Source organism: Symphalangus syndactylus, chromosome 13 (assembly GCF_028878055.3).
Source record: "Symphalangus syndactylus isolate Jambi chromosome 13, NHGRI_mSymSyn1-v2.1_pri, whole genome shotgun sequence".
NCBI lineage: Eukaryota > Metazoa > Chordata > Mammalia > Primates > Hylobatidae > Symphalangus > Symphalangus syndactylus.
The window spans coordinates 113,345,709-113,358,631 of NC_072435.2; the positions used below are offsets into that span (position 1 = coordinate 113,345,709).

General features: G+C 47.1%; 1 protein-coding gene across 2 annotated transcripts in view; it reads right to left on the reverse strand.

Moving 5' to 3' along the window:
• KSR2 (kinase suppressor of ras 2) overlaps positions 1–12,923 on the reverse strand; it is a 526,538-nt gene that overhangs the window by 202,309 nt on the left and 311,306 nt on the right. For both annotated transcript variants that reach the window (XM_055235579.2, XM_055235580.2), the window contains exon 5: positions 12,444–12,628. In XM_055235579.2, coding sequence (XP_055091554.1) covers positions 12,444–12,628 — 185 coding nt within the window. The remainder of the gene's footprint in view (positions 1–12,443; positions 12,629–12,923) is intronic.

Here is a 12,923-nt window from a genome sequence, read left to right on the forward strand (position 1 = left end):
ACTAGGTGGCAATACCCCATCATCCTGAAGCAGCTGGATGAATAGAACGGTGGAATGGCCTTTTGAAGTCACAATTACAACACCAACTAGGTGACAATACTTTGCAGGACTGGGGCAAAGTTCTCTAGAAGGCCATGTATGCTCTGAATCAGCATCCAATATATGGCACTGTTTCTCCCATAGCCAGGATTCGCAGGACCAGGAATCAAGGGGTGGAAGTGGCACCACCCACCATCACCCCTACTGATCCACTAGCAAAATTTTTGCTTCCTGATCCCACGACATTACGTTCTGCTGGCCTAGAGGTCTTAGTTCCAGAGGGAGGAAGGCTAACACCAGGAGACACAATGATTCCACTAAACTGAAAGTTAAAATTGCCACCTGGACACTTTGAGCTCCTCCTACCTTTAAGTCAATAGGCTAAGAAGGGAGTTACAATGTTGGCTGGGGTGAATGACCCAGACTATCAAGATGAAATCAGTCTGCTACTCCACAACGGAGGTAAGGAGGAGTACACATGGAATACAGGAGATCCATTAGGGCATCTCTGAGTATTACCAAGCCCTGTGATTAACATCAATGGGAAACTACAACAGCCCAAACCAGGCAGGACTACAAATGACCGGACCCTTCAGGAATGAAGGTTTGTGTCACTCCATCAGGAAAAAAACCATGACTTGCTGAGGTGCCTGCTGAAGGCAAAGGGAATACAGAATGGGTAGTAGAAGGTAGTCATCAATACCAGCTATGACCACGTGGCCAGCTGCAGCAATGAGGACTGTAACTGTCATGAGTATTTCCTCCTTCTTTTGTTAAAAACATGTTTGTGCATGTATACACTTGTACTAAGAAAATATCTTCATTTTATTTCCTTTTCCTTTATCATGTGACATAAGATTTATTGTCTGCATATCAGCATTTAAGTATTGTTAACTTTATGTAATAGTATTTGGGTTAGAGATTGGTGCGTTTCTGGTTATATGAAGGATAGCTGTGGCTGGGCACGGTGGCTCACGCCTGTAATCTCAGCACTTTGGGAGGCCGAGGTGGGTGGATCACCTGAAGTTGGGAGTTTGAGACCAGCCTGACCAACATGGAGAAACCCCACCTCTGCTAAAAATACAAAATTAGCTGGGCGTGGTGGCACATGCCTGTAATCCCAGGTACTCGGGAGGCTGAGGCAGGAGAATCGCTTGAACCCAGGAGGTGGAGGTTGTGGTGAGCCGAGATCGCGCCATCGCACTCCAGCCTGGGCAACAAGAGTGAAACTCCATCTCAAAAAAAAAAAAAAAGATTAACGTTTGAGTCAGTGGGCTAGGGAAGGCAGATCCACCCTTAATCTGGTGGGTACAATCTAATCAGCTTCCAGTGAATATAAAGCAGGTAGAAAAACATGGAAAAGGAGAGACGGGCCTAGCCTCCCAGCCTACATCTTTCTCCCGTGCTGGATGCTTCCTGCCCTTGAATATCAGACTCCAAGTTCTTCAGTTCTGGGACTCAGACTGGCTCTACTTGCTCTTTAGCTTGCAGACAGCCTACTGTAGGACCTTGTGATCATGTAAGTTAATAATTAATAAACTCCCCTTTGTATGTGTGTATGTGTGTGTGTATATCTATATATGTGTGTGTATATATATATAACATAGGATACATATATATATATATATATCTATATATATATATAGATATATATATCTCCTATTAGTTCTATCCCTCTAAGATAATCCTGACTAATACAGCAAAACTCTCCATTTCTAAGCCCATAGGTTAGATCATGGCCCAAATAAAGCCAGTAAGCATCTCTCCCATTTCTCTGGCCCTGCTGATTGGTTCAGAGATGAGTATACAGTCAAGCCTGTGGATTCAGAGTGAATCTCAGATCTAAACAATCTTACTCTGCCGCTATGGACTAGAATAGGGGAGACTGCTAGGGCCATCTTGTCACCATATAGAGCATAAAAGTGAAGCTATCCTTAAAAGAGCAGGGCTGAGAGAGACTAAGTCACAACATGAACAGAGCCCTTAGATCCAGCCATACCTGAAGCCTACAGAGCCTATGGACCTTTTAGTTACATATGTCAATAAATTACCTTTATATTTAAAAACAAAACAAAACACTTAGGTTGGGTTACCTGTCACTTGTAACCAACCATGAATCCCAATCACCGTCACCACCATGCAGTGATGAAGAGCTGCTTATTTTTCAATCAACAAAATGGTTTTGGGGGCAGTTTTTCTTGGACACTTGCTTCCCTAGTCAGTTAAGCAGGAGAACCATCCATAAATCCAAAGACTGCATCCAAATCCAGAGACTTCAGTTCCTGCCTGGGTGAAGCCAAGCCCAGCCAGCCCTGCAGCTCTGGAGGGCAACAAGTAGAATTCTTTGTCCTTTGCCATCTAGATCCTGAGTAGCTGAAGGTTCACAGTGCTGGACACAAAGTGAATGCTCAAAAATGTTCATTGCTATCTATTCAAAACTATCTCGTGTGTGCTAGCTCCATGCCAGGCACAGTGATAAACAAGACTGACGTAGTCACTGCCTTCATGGAACTGATATTAGAGGAATGAGGCATGAAACAAATACTCATATAAGTACACATATACCTGCACATTGTCCTAAGTGCTTCTAAAGAAAAGTATAGAGATGAGAAAAGGTGTAACTGATCTAACTTAGAATGTCAGGCAATGCTTTCCCAAGGAAACATTAATTCAGATGGAAGTGGTAATAATGAGTGGGTGTCCATTAGCCTAAGAGTTCATGGCAAGAGAGAGCATAGTTCATTGAAGGAATTCATGTGACGGGGCAGAGAGAGAAAAATGAAGCTAGAGAGAGCACAGGAGCCAGCCAGGGTCTGGCATGACACGTTAAGGATCTGGGCTGTAGACTATGAACAGTGGGAGATTGTGGTAGAATCTTATCTTAATTGGGGTTGAGAGCCAGATTTTCACTTTGGGAAGATTACATCAATGGAGTGGATTTGGGTCAAAGTGGATACAGGACGATCCATTTGGAAACTATTACATAGTTTGGACAAGAGTGGTGATGATGGAGGTGGAGATGAAAAAAAGTGGAAGGACAGAGGTCACAGTCTACATCCACGAACCAAATCTGGCCTCCGCCTGTTACTGTAAGTCAAGTTCTATTGAAACACAGCCACGTCCATTTGTTTTGGTATTGTCTCCGGATGCTTTGTGTTACAACGGCAGAGTTAAGTAGTTGTCACAGAAATCATACAGCCTGCAAAACTGGAAATATTTACTATCTGGCCTTTTACAGAAAAAGGTGGCTGACTCCTGATTTAGAAGCCTCACTCAACAAGACATGGAAGATAGGGCATCATGGAAAAGAACGGTCAAAGTTCACACCTAAATATAGGCTTACCCAGCTGGATAGATGGGCAAGACGAGGCTGCCAGAAGAGGACCAGGCTTGTTGGGGAGGAGGGTAAATTTGATTGAAACAAACCCAACTCCCCCTGCATCCCTACCACTTCATAGAAATGACGTCAGGCCAAGTTACGTGCAGAAAGAGCGTGCAACCTGGTGTCTGAAGGCGTTATGGTCTTTAGTCTTGCCTCTCATGCACTATGTAACTGCCAGCCAGGAATTTTCCTCTCTTGGAACGTCAGTTTTCTCATCCACAGAATGGGGATGCAGGGGCATGGATAAGGAATACGAATGCCTTGTGCACACCGTACAGTTCTATCGCAGATAGAAATCAGCTGATGTTTTGAAATCAGCTGATGCTCAAGAGAGGGGTTACTGGGACAAAGGCAGTAACAATCAGACACAGATCCCGACGAGGGGGAATGGGATTGCCCACTCTGACAGCATGTACCTGACCAAGGATCAGGACTTAACTCTAACAGACACAAATGGCTCCTTTGCTTTCTAACGCCAACCACTTACCTATCAATTTTGGTCGCCACAACTCCTGGTGAGAGCAATCATAACAAAAGGTCTGAGGTTGTCTATTGCATGCTGAGCCCAAACTGTTTTTGCTGGGGCAAGAAGTACAAAATGTGTAGGCAAGGACAAGAGAAGACTGATGATAAGAACCCAGAAGTCGCCTCTCATGGAACATACACACCCACACATGCACACACACATACAGCTCATGCCCACATGCTTCAGCAGCCCTCCATACACACAAAAAGTGTCACCATTTAAACAAAGACACACTAACTTCCTTTGAACTTCCACCACCTTGTTGCTGAGCACTTTGAGTGGCAGCAGAGACTGCTGTTCTGCAACCCTCTTGATGTAATGGAGAGAGCCATTGGTTGGCATCAGGAGACTCAGGTTCAAGCCCCAGCTCTATAGCCCTGGGCAAGTCCTTTCTACTCTCTAGCCTCAGTTTCCCCACCTGTAAAATAAGGGGCTGGACTCAGTGATTTCTGAGGCCCTTTCTAGCTCTGACATCTATCCTAGAACACAGATTAAAAATGGGGAGCCCCCAAACAAAATGCAACCCGCAAACCTGTGGAGTTACCCAATATGGGCTTATACAGTGTCAAAGGATGTATAATTGGTTGCTAACATTTTTAAACTGGGAGAGTGCTTGTAAAAGTCAGGATCTCCAACTTCTGAAGAAATCAAACAATCTGGCAGCACAGTGCTGGGCCCTTATCTCCACGGGGCCACACCTGCTGGGGCTGGAGAGCAGCTGCCCCTGCCTCACCTCTTTCTTCTCTCCCCCACATCAGGCTGCTACACTCTTTTCAGGTACTTCTCAGAACCCAGTAGGTATCTCAGAGAAAAAGCCCTGTTCCAGCTGGCATTTAAGGTGACACTGAGACTTTGAATAGGTATTGACTTGCCATGATTATACAGATTGGCCCTGGTACCGCCTTTCCTTATTCTTATTTGGAAAATGAGGAGGAGGTCTGCGTTGGTTTCCTAGGGCTGCTATAATAAAATACCAAAAGCTGGTAGCTTAAAACAAGACGGGTTTATTCTCTCACTGTTCTAGAGGCCAGAAGTCCAAGATTAAGGGGGCTCTTGATTTTCAAAGCAGGGTTGGTTCTTTCTGGAGCCCCTCAGGAGAGCATGTCCTCATGCCTCTCCCAGCTTCTGGTGGCTCTGGCAATCCTTGACGTTCCTTAACTTGTAGACACATCACTCCAATCTCTGTCCCTATCTTTACCTGGTGCCATCCTGGCATCTCTGTCCAAATCTCCCTCTTCTTATGAGGACACCAGTCATACTGGACTAGAGCCCATCCTAATGACCTCATTTTAACTTGATCACACCTGCCAACACCCTATTTCCAAATAAGGGCACATCCACAGCTGTGTGGGGTAGGATTTGGGCACATCTTTTTGAGGCCACAATTCAACCCATGACAAGGCCGAATCTACCTCATTAAATGGGTGGAAATGAACACACAATACAAGAGGCTGAAAACTCCACTGAAACATAAAGATATTTAATAGATACATCTGCAGACGAATCATGACAATTTGACACATGTGCAGTCACTTAACGCCAATTGCTTACATCCAGGCTTTATCTTCTGTGTCAGTTTCTTGCACATTGAGAGAAACTTACATCTGGAATAACTCCCATCCCATCACAGAGAAGCACCAGGAAGGCTGAGGGCTGGGCTCCTGGCTTCCTGGAAATCCACGTGGCAAGTGTGCAGGGCACAGAAGGACCTTAGGTCTCCTGATCCCACACAGTGGAGTTGTCTATAAAGACGTGATATACTAAGAAAGATTCAACGCCACTTATGTAGGCATCCTGCCAAGGACATCTAGCCTGAGCCCAGCCAGGAGGAAACATCAGGCAGACCCGAATTGAGAGATGCTCTATAAAGTAACTGACCCCTCCTCTTCAAAGAGGCCAAAGTCATACGCAACAACAAAAAAGGCTGAGAAACTGTTCTAGCTTGCATAACAGCTAAACGCAATACGGGACCTCAGATTCGACCCTGTACCAGAAAAAAAAAAATTGCTCTAAAAGATACTATTTGGGCAATTGCTGAAATTGGAATCCGGCGAGATGAAAGTACTGATTCAATGTCAAGTTTACTGAAATTGGTAACTCTACATGGTTATGTAAGAGAGTATACAGTCTAGTCCCAAATGGTTCACAAAAATTAGAGAAAGAGAAAGAAAGAGGGAGAGAAAAAAGCAAATGTAGGAAAATGTTAAAAACCAGTGAATCTAAGTAAAGAGGGGCCTGGAAGTCCCCTGTGTTGTTCTTGCAACGTTTCTGTAAATTTGAAATTACTTCAAAATGAAAGCTTTAAAAAAAACTGTCATATAACCCGGGGATTCTGAAACGCCAGCCTGCAGAAATCCCTGGAGAGCTTGTGAAAACTCAGATTGCTGGACCTCTCCCCAGAACTTCTGATTCAATAGGGCTGGAGGGGAAGAGCAAGAATTTGCATTTCTAACAAGCTTTGGGATGCTGCTGCTGCTGCTGGTGATGGTGGTCTGGAACACACTTTGAGAACCCCTGGTAGAACCTGGTTTACATTGTGGTTGTGATCCCCAAAATAACTAGCAGAAGGAGTTAAGCTGGCTGCTTCTGGGAAGCAGGATTGGGGAGGGATAGAGCAAGAGATCAGCGCTTTTCTTTAGGAACTGTTCTGCAGCATTTTGTTTATTTCCAGGTGTATATATTTTAATGCCTGCAAATCATCTACATCCTGCCTGGCATGTAGCAGGTGGTCAGCACCCATTAAAAAGCTGCTGGGGCCTGAGTTTCTAAAAGATGCCAGGCAACGTGGTACCTCCTGTGTCTGCTGAGTCCCCAGGGGAACAGGAGATCCCAGCACCAACCCCAGCTCATTTTGGGGGAGCAAAGTCCTCTGGGTAACTCCATAGGATATCTAATTTCCCCTTGGAATTGGCACCACTGAGTCCGGTCAAACGCAAACTGCTCAAAATATCTTCCAATTCTGAGACAAGACTGTGGTTCAGCCAGCAAACTTCTGTCAAGACACGAGCCTCTCCTCCCTCTCTTCTGGGGAGTAATGAACCTTGGCCTTAAGCCTCATTAAACTCCATTATATAATCACCCCCATCCTGAGTCTCTTTATAACCCTTCCAGCGGCCGCTTTCTTGGGAGTAGGCAGTTCTGCTCCATCAGTCTTTATTGCTACCTGCTGCCTTCCTCGACAAACCAGGCTTCTGACTCAGCCTCAAGGTACACGCAAAGCCAGGCTATCAAAAGAGGGTCAACTCTCTCTCAGCTTGTCCCCAGGACAAAGAGCAGGAGTGGCTTAGAGTAGGGATGGGCAGAGGGGCTGCCATCTTTCAAGACACCTCATGAAGGACAATATTTCGTAAGACCCAGGCCTTGTGGGTAACTCCAGCTGGGGTCATTATGACCAGAGGGGGAAGTTCTGGAACCATCAGTCACTTGTTCCCCTTGGTAGCTGCTGCCCTGAAGCTGCTGCACCTGGTAGCTGTGTTCTCCCAACCCCAAGCCCCACCCAGAGCTTCCAAAACCAGCATTCTAAGTGAGTCACGGGCAGCTAACAAAGAAACACCCAGAAAATTGCAGGTGGCAAAATTACTATGTCATTCCTCATCTTCCACCAGAGATGTCCAGGATGAACGAGTTGCAGGGGCTTCCTGCAGCTTGTAATTTTGGCTACTTTCTGCAACTCCCTGGCCCCTACGGGGATGGCTACAACCTGGGACAACAGATCCCTAGAATAATAACAACAGAGTCCAGGTGGAGTAGCAAATGGTTAGTCTACGTGTGTGCTGCTTTCTAAGTGAGCACAGCACACTGACAAAGAGGCATCCTTTGAGCAAGGCTGTCACCCGCAACACACTCCCCCAGTGATGCAAGGACATCGGAGGGAAAACTTGAGCATGTTCAGTTCCCTACCTAATGAGCAAGCAAGTTTTAATGAAGATGACATTGCAATTTCACAACCTAGCATTGCAGAGTGGAGGATTCAAAAGGATGGCAAACTTCACCTCTTTCCTGACCTTGTGACCTTGGGCCAACTGCTTAAACTCTCTCAGCCCCAGTTTCTTCATCTGTAAAATGGGGATAATAGTAGTACCTACCTTATAGAGGATGGTGGAGTTTAAATGAAATAATAAAAGTAAACTGCTTTGTGCAATGCCTGGAACATTGTCAACACAATACAGGCCGAATGCTATTATTAACATGGTTTTCATCATTGTTGCAAGCCACTTCATCGTGTAACATACAGCAATAGCTCCCAAAGCCACCCTTTATTGAGACTCAGTGCTCTAAGTCTGAGTCTCCACGCTAGGGAATTTACATGCATTTCTCATTGTATCCTCACTGCATTGTTGCTGGGTAGAAAATAGACTCAAGAGTTTAAGTAATTTGTCCAGTGACTTAACAGCATCCAGTTAGTTGCTTTAAACCCGAAGTCACTTCTACCAGCCGGTAATGAATGATGACAATTATTCCTTCCATCTATGTGGCACTCTTTCATTCTAAAGAAAGTAGCCTTTCTTTAGGGGATTTAAGACAGCCTGACCTCCATCAGCTGGGATCAGAGATAGCCTACAAGGAGCCCACAAGCTTGCAGATTGGTGGAGTAAAGATGATCCACTGGTGAAGAGCACCTAACCAAACCACCAGAGCATGGTGGCCCACCCAAATGCAACACACAATAAATACAGCAAGGGTGGAGAGATAAGTCCACTGCTCTCTCTCTGGGAAGCAGGTTCATTTGAGTCAATATCGCCCATGGTGAACAGAAGCATCTGACATCTTTCATTCTAGCCCTACCTGAGTGAGGCTATGAACCCCAAGGGCTGGTGAACCTTGGAGACAGATTCCTCCATCAGTGAAGGCTCCTGCCATTCCCCTCCCTCCCTTTCCCCACTCGCCACTCCCAGGCCAGGGGAGTAGGGTAAGCCCCAAGAAGGTGATGTCCTTCTCGCAGCCCACTCAAGGTGGCTGGACACCCTGAGGTTGTGAGGCTTGGCCACACTACAGCCAGATCTGCCTAACGCTGTCCCCAGGCGTTACCATCATGGGGTAACAAGATGGCTTGTCACCACCCTTCACAGTGCAGACCAGAGCCAGAGCCGACAGTGACAAACACGCAGACAGACTGAGCCTGGCAGGGATGCAGCCCCAGGGGCCCCCTTGGCTGGCTCAGCAGGAGGAAGGCTGCCACCAGGGCCCAAAAGCAGGGCGTTCTCTTCTGGAATGCACGGTGGCATGGGAATGGGAACTATTACAAACAAGGAGGGGTGGGCACCCGGTAGCTGTGTTCTCCCAACCCCAAGCCCCACCCAGAGTCCCCAGAACCAGCATTCTAAGTGCATCAAAAGATTTGCCTAGGAAAACTCAGTGGCTAGACCTCAGAGTCACTGAAATGGACCCTCAGGGAGTGCATACCCCTGGGGAAACTGAGACCCAGATAGAGAAAGGAACTTGCCGTGTTGAAGTGATACAATGCAGGCTAGATTGGATCTGGATTCAGAAGGGACCCCATGGACAAGTTCATGCACCATTCTGAGCCTGTTTCTTGACCTGTAACATGGGAATTCTAGCACCTGCCTCACAGACTGGGGTAAGCCTTAACTGAAATAGTGCAGCTGACACACCAGGCTGGGACAGAGGCCACAAAGGCAACCGGCAGCAACACTGAGATTCCAACAGAGAGCATCTCGTTTCCCAAACTGGAACCTGCCTGCCTCACACCAGGCTGCCTTTGTTTCTGTTACTTGTTAGAATCAACAGATAGGGAACTGGTCCCTGGGATTTCAGCTAATATTTGGGTTACACACTCATTCTTCCACTGAGACTCAAATGCTATCTTTCTTCTTTCTGGGAGGTCAGAGAGCAACTTCTTTGAAGAACCAAGACTGTCCAAGGGGCAGTTGTGCTCCTGGTGCCTCTTACTGCTGGGAGCCACCTTTTAATAAAAGACTTTGCTCCTGTCCACAGGCAAGCAGAAAAGCTTTTCCTCTTAGGTGGAGACCAGGGTGGGAACAAAAAGTTAGAAGCCATGATGAATCCTCAAAAACTCTTTGGTAGGGATGGGGGCTCAAATGTTCAAATCCGTGTTTTTGTTTGTTTGTTTGTTTGTTTTTTGAGACGGAGTCTCGCTGTGTGGCAAAGGCTGGAGTGCAGTGGCGCAATCTCGGCCCACTGCAAGCTCTGCCTCCTGGGTTCATGCCATTCTCCTGCCTCAGCCTCTCTGAGTAGCTGGGACTACAGGCGCAGACCACCACCACCCGGCTAACTTTTTTGTATTTTTAGTAGAGACGGGGTTTCACCGTGGTCTCGATCTCCTGACCTCGTGATCCATCCGCCTTGGCCTCCCAAAGTGCTGGGATTACAAGCGTGAGCCACTGCACCTGGCCTGTTTGTTTTTTTTTAAAGCAGGAAGGAGATGTTTTTACTCTGGCCAAAACTAAAGTGCAGAGCAGTGGCCAACCCCTGGAGGGGGCCCGGCTGACATTCACTCATAGGATGGCGATGACCAAGGACAGATGGCTGCTAGAGGCAGCCACCCAGAGTCATGCCAAGGTAAATGCCAAGCACTCTTAGAGCCATGGGGAAGTGGGGAGGGGAAGTAAACTGCAAGGCATTTAGCCACAGAAGCTCCAAATTAACCATCAGACCACAGGCTGTAAATGATTCAAGAATAAAACATCATCATAAAAGCCACCATTTGTTATGCACCTACTGTGTGCCAGGAACTGTGCAGAAGGCTTGGCATGCATGAGCTTATCTAATCCTCACAACTATCTACAAGATGAACCTCTTATTGTCCCCATTTTACAGATTAGGAAACAGGTTCAAAGGCTTTGAACTCACTTGAGGTCACGCATAATTGCTTAAAAGTAGAATAACTGGGGTTCGAACCCAGGCATCTGTTCCTGGTCGTGACATCTGCCTCACCTGGCTGTTGCTACACACTGGACATGTCACTATCACGCTTTTCTTCATCCACGCGCATGCAGCCACTCTCTCTGACTACCATGCAGGCCCACCCTCATGAAGGGCGCGCTCTCTGGCAGTGACTTCTCTGGACAAATTAATAAATTGGCCTTCTGGTGTGGACCTGGGAGTCGTGGGTGCTATTTTAGTTTGCTCGATTTAGAGCCTGCCTAACCTGGGCACTGAGACAAGGCAGTCTCTGGACTGACCCCTAACTGATGTCCACATGGTTCATCAGTCTACACCCTCAGCTGATTCCTACCATGGATGCACCATAAACACCCATGGGCTATAAACCAAGCTCATTATTCGGGCCCCAGCCTAACCATCTAGCGGGATGTTGGATATTACACGTGCCTTTTTTTCCAGGCACAGAATTAATAGATCTTGTCAAATTCTCGAAGTGTAAGAACCCTTAGGTAAAAGTAATGAAGAAAACCCCATATTTAGAGAAAGGCATTCTGCTGGGTATTTGAGCAGTCATGGTTATCAAATGATGTGTGCTGTGTTAGAAAGAACCGAATTCAAATCCCAGCTCAAACACTCAACACCTGTATGACTTTGAGCAAGTTCTTTGACATCCCTGGGCCTCAGTTTCCCCTTCTGTACAATGGGAATAATCCATCTGCACGAGGGATTATTGCAAGAACTAAATGGGGCCCTGCCTGTGAGTGATCAGCATGTATCAGTGCTCAGTGAACACGTCTCATCATTTCTCAGAGCAGCAACACAACATGCACAGCCTGTGGCTGAATTAAGGGCCAGGGGTTATTTCTTCTACATTCTCAGAGCCCTTCCTTCTCTTGAGCAACCAATCAATAAAAGTTGCTGTCTTGGCTGGAGGACTGGCTGGGCTTTATTCAGGGGGGTGCCCCTCTGACCACGTCTGTGCCTGTTCAGCAAATCGGGCCTCTGGATAGAGAAGATTAAACGCCTTCTGAAACCTCAGCCCTCCATCACCAAAAAGTTCCATTTCCGCTCCAAGTAATAACCACCCTGTCTCCAGCAGAAATTCGTAAGAGCTGAAAGTAAACCACCTCAAGCATGCTCAACCCCATTTGAACCCAAATACATCTTTGAGATGTAAAGGTTATATATGTTGACCTGAGTGGCGAAAAAAATACAAAACTTAATCATAGATGCCTTAGCCACAGCGGCCAAGAAAAACCCTGTAATCAGGCAGCTGAGAGACAGCCAGGAGGAGGGAGAGAGAGGGCAGGTGCCTCCCTGAATGCCTGCTTGCTTTCCTCTATCTTTCCTTCACACCTTCAGGGGAAAAAGCAAGAACCGGGGACCAACAACACCCAGTCAACCTCCCCAGCGTCAATTATGCCCCCCCCAAAACCATCCAAATGGGCGTGAGTGGCATAGGCAGATGGGGGGGGCCGTGGGCAGAGGATGGGTGAAGCTCTATCAGTGAGCATTTCACAAGCCCTAGAGATAAAGAAAAGAGAGTTTGCACCTGGCACAGAGGACAGCAGGTGCTGGGGAGAAGGAGGTAGCGCGGCAAGCGTTCCCAGTGCAGCCCGGCGGGTGACTTACTTGCAGAGAAGTTGGCCTCAGTGTGAACAGGAGGGGTGGAAGGCAGGAAAGGTGCGTGTCCCACAAAGAAGGAGCGGAGGGAGCGCTCGGACAGCAGCGGGGAGCGCTGCTGAGAGGGGATGTTCTCGCAGCTGCCTACGCTGCTGTGGATCTTGAGGTTCAAGGGTTTGCTCTTCTTCTTGGCTCTGAAAGGGAGACAGAAAAAGAGGAAAAGGAAATATATCCATAGGTGCACAAAGTTACAGCAGGGAGGCCCAGCCTTGTGTTTCCCATGAGGGGTCCAAAACCCACAGGGAGAAATTAGAAGAGCCCACAGGCTTTTAGGTAGAGACACAAGGGCTGGGCAAAAAGGGTTTACCCTCTCACCCCTAGTTCCCCCTAAGAAGCTCATTCTAACATGGAGCACAAGCAAACACTTCAGCCATTCTTTTTCACCCAGCTCCCTAGAGAAGCTCTAGAGAGCCAGGGTCAAGTTCAGCT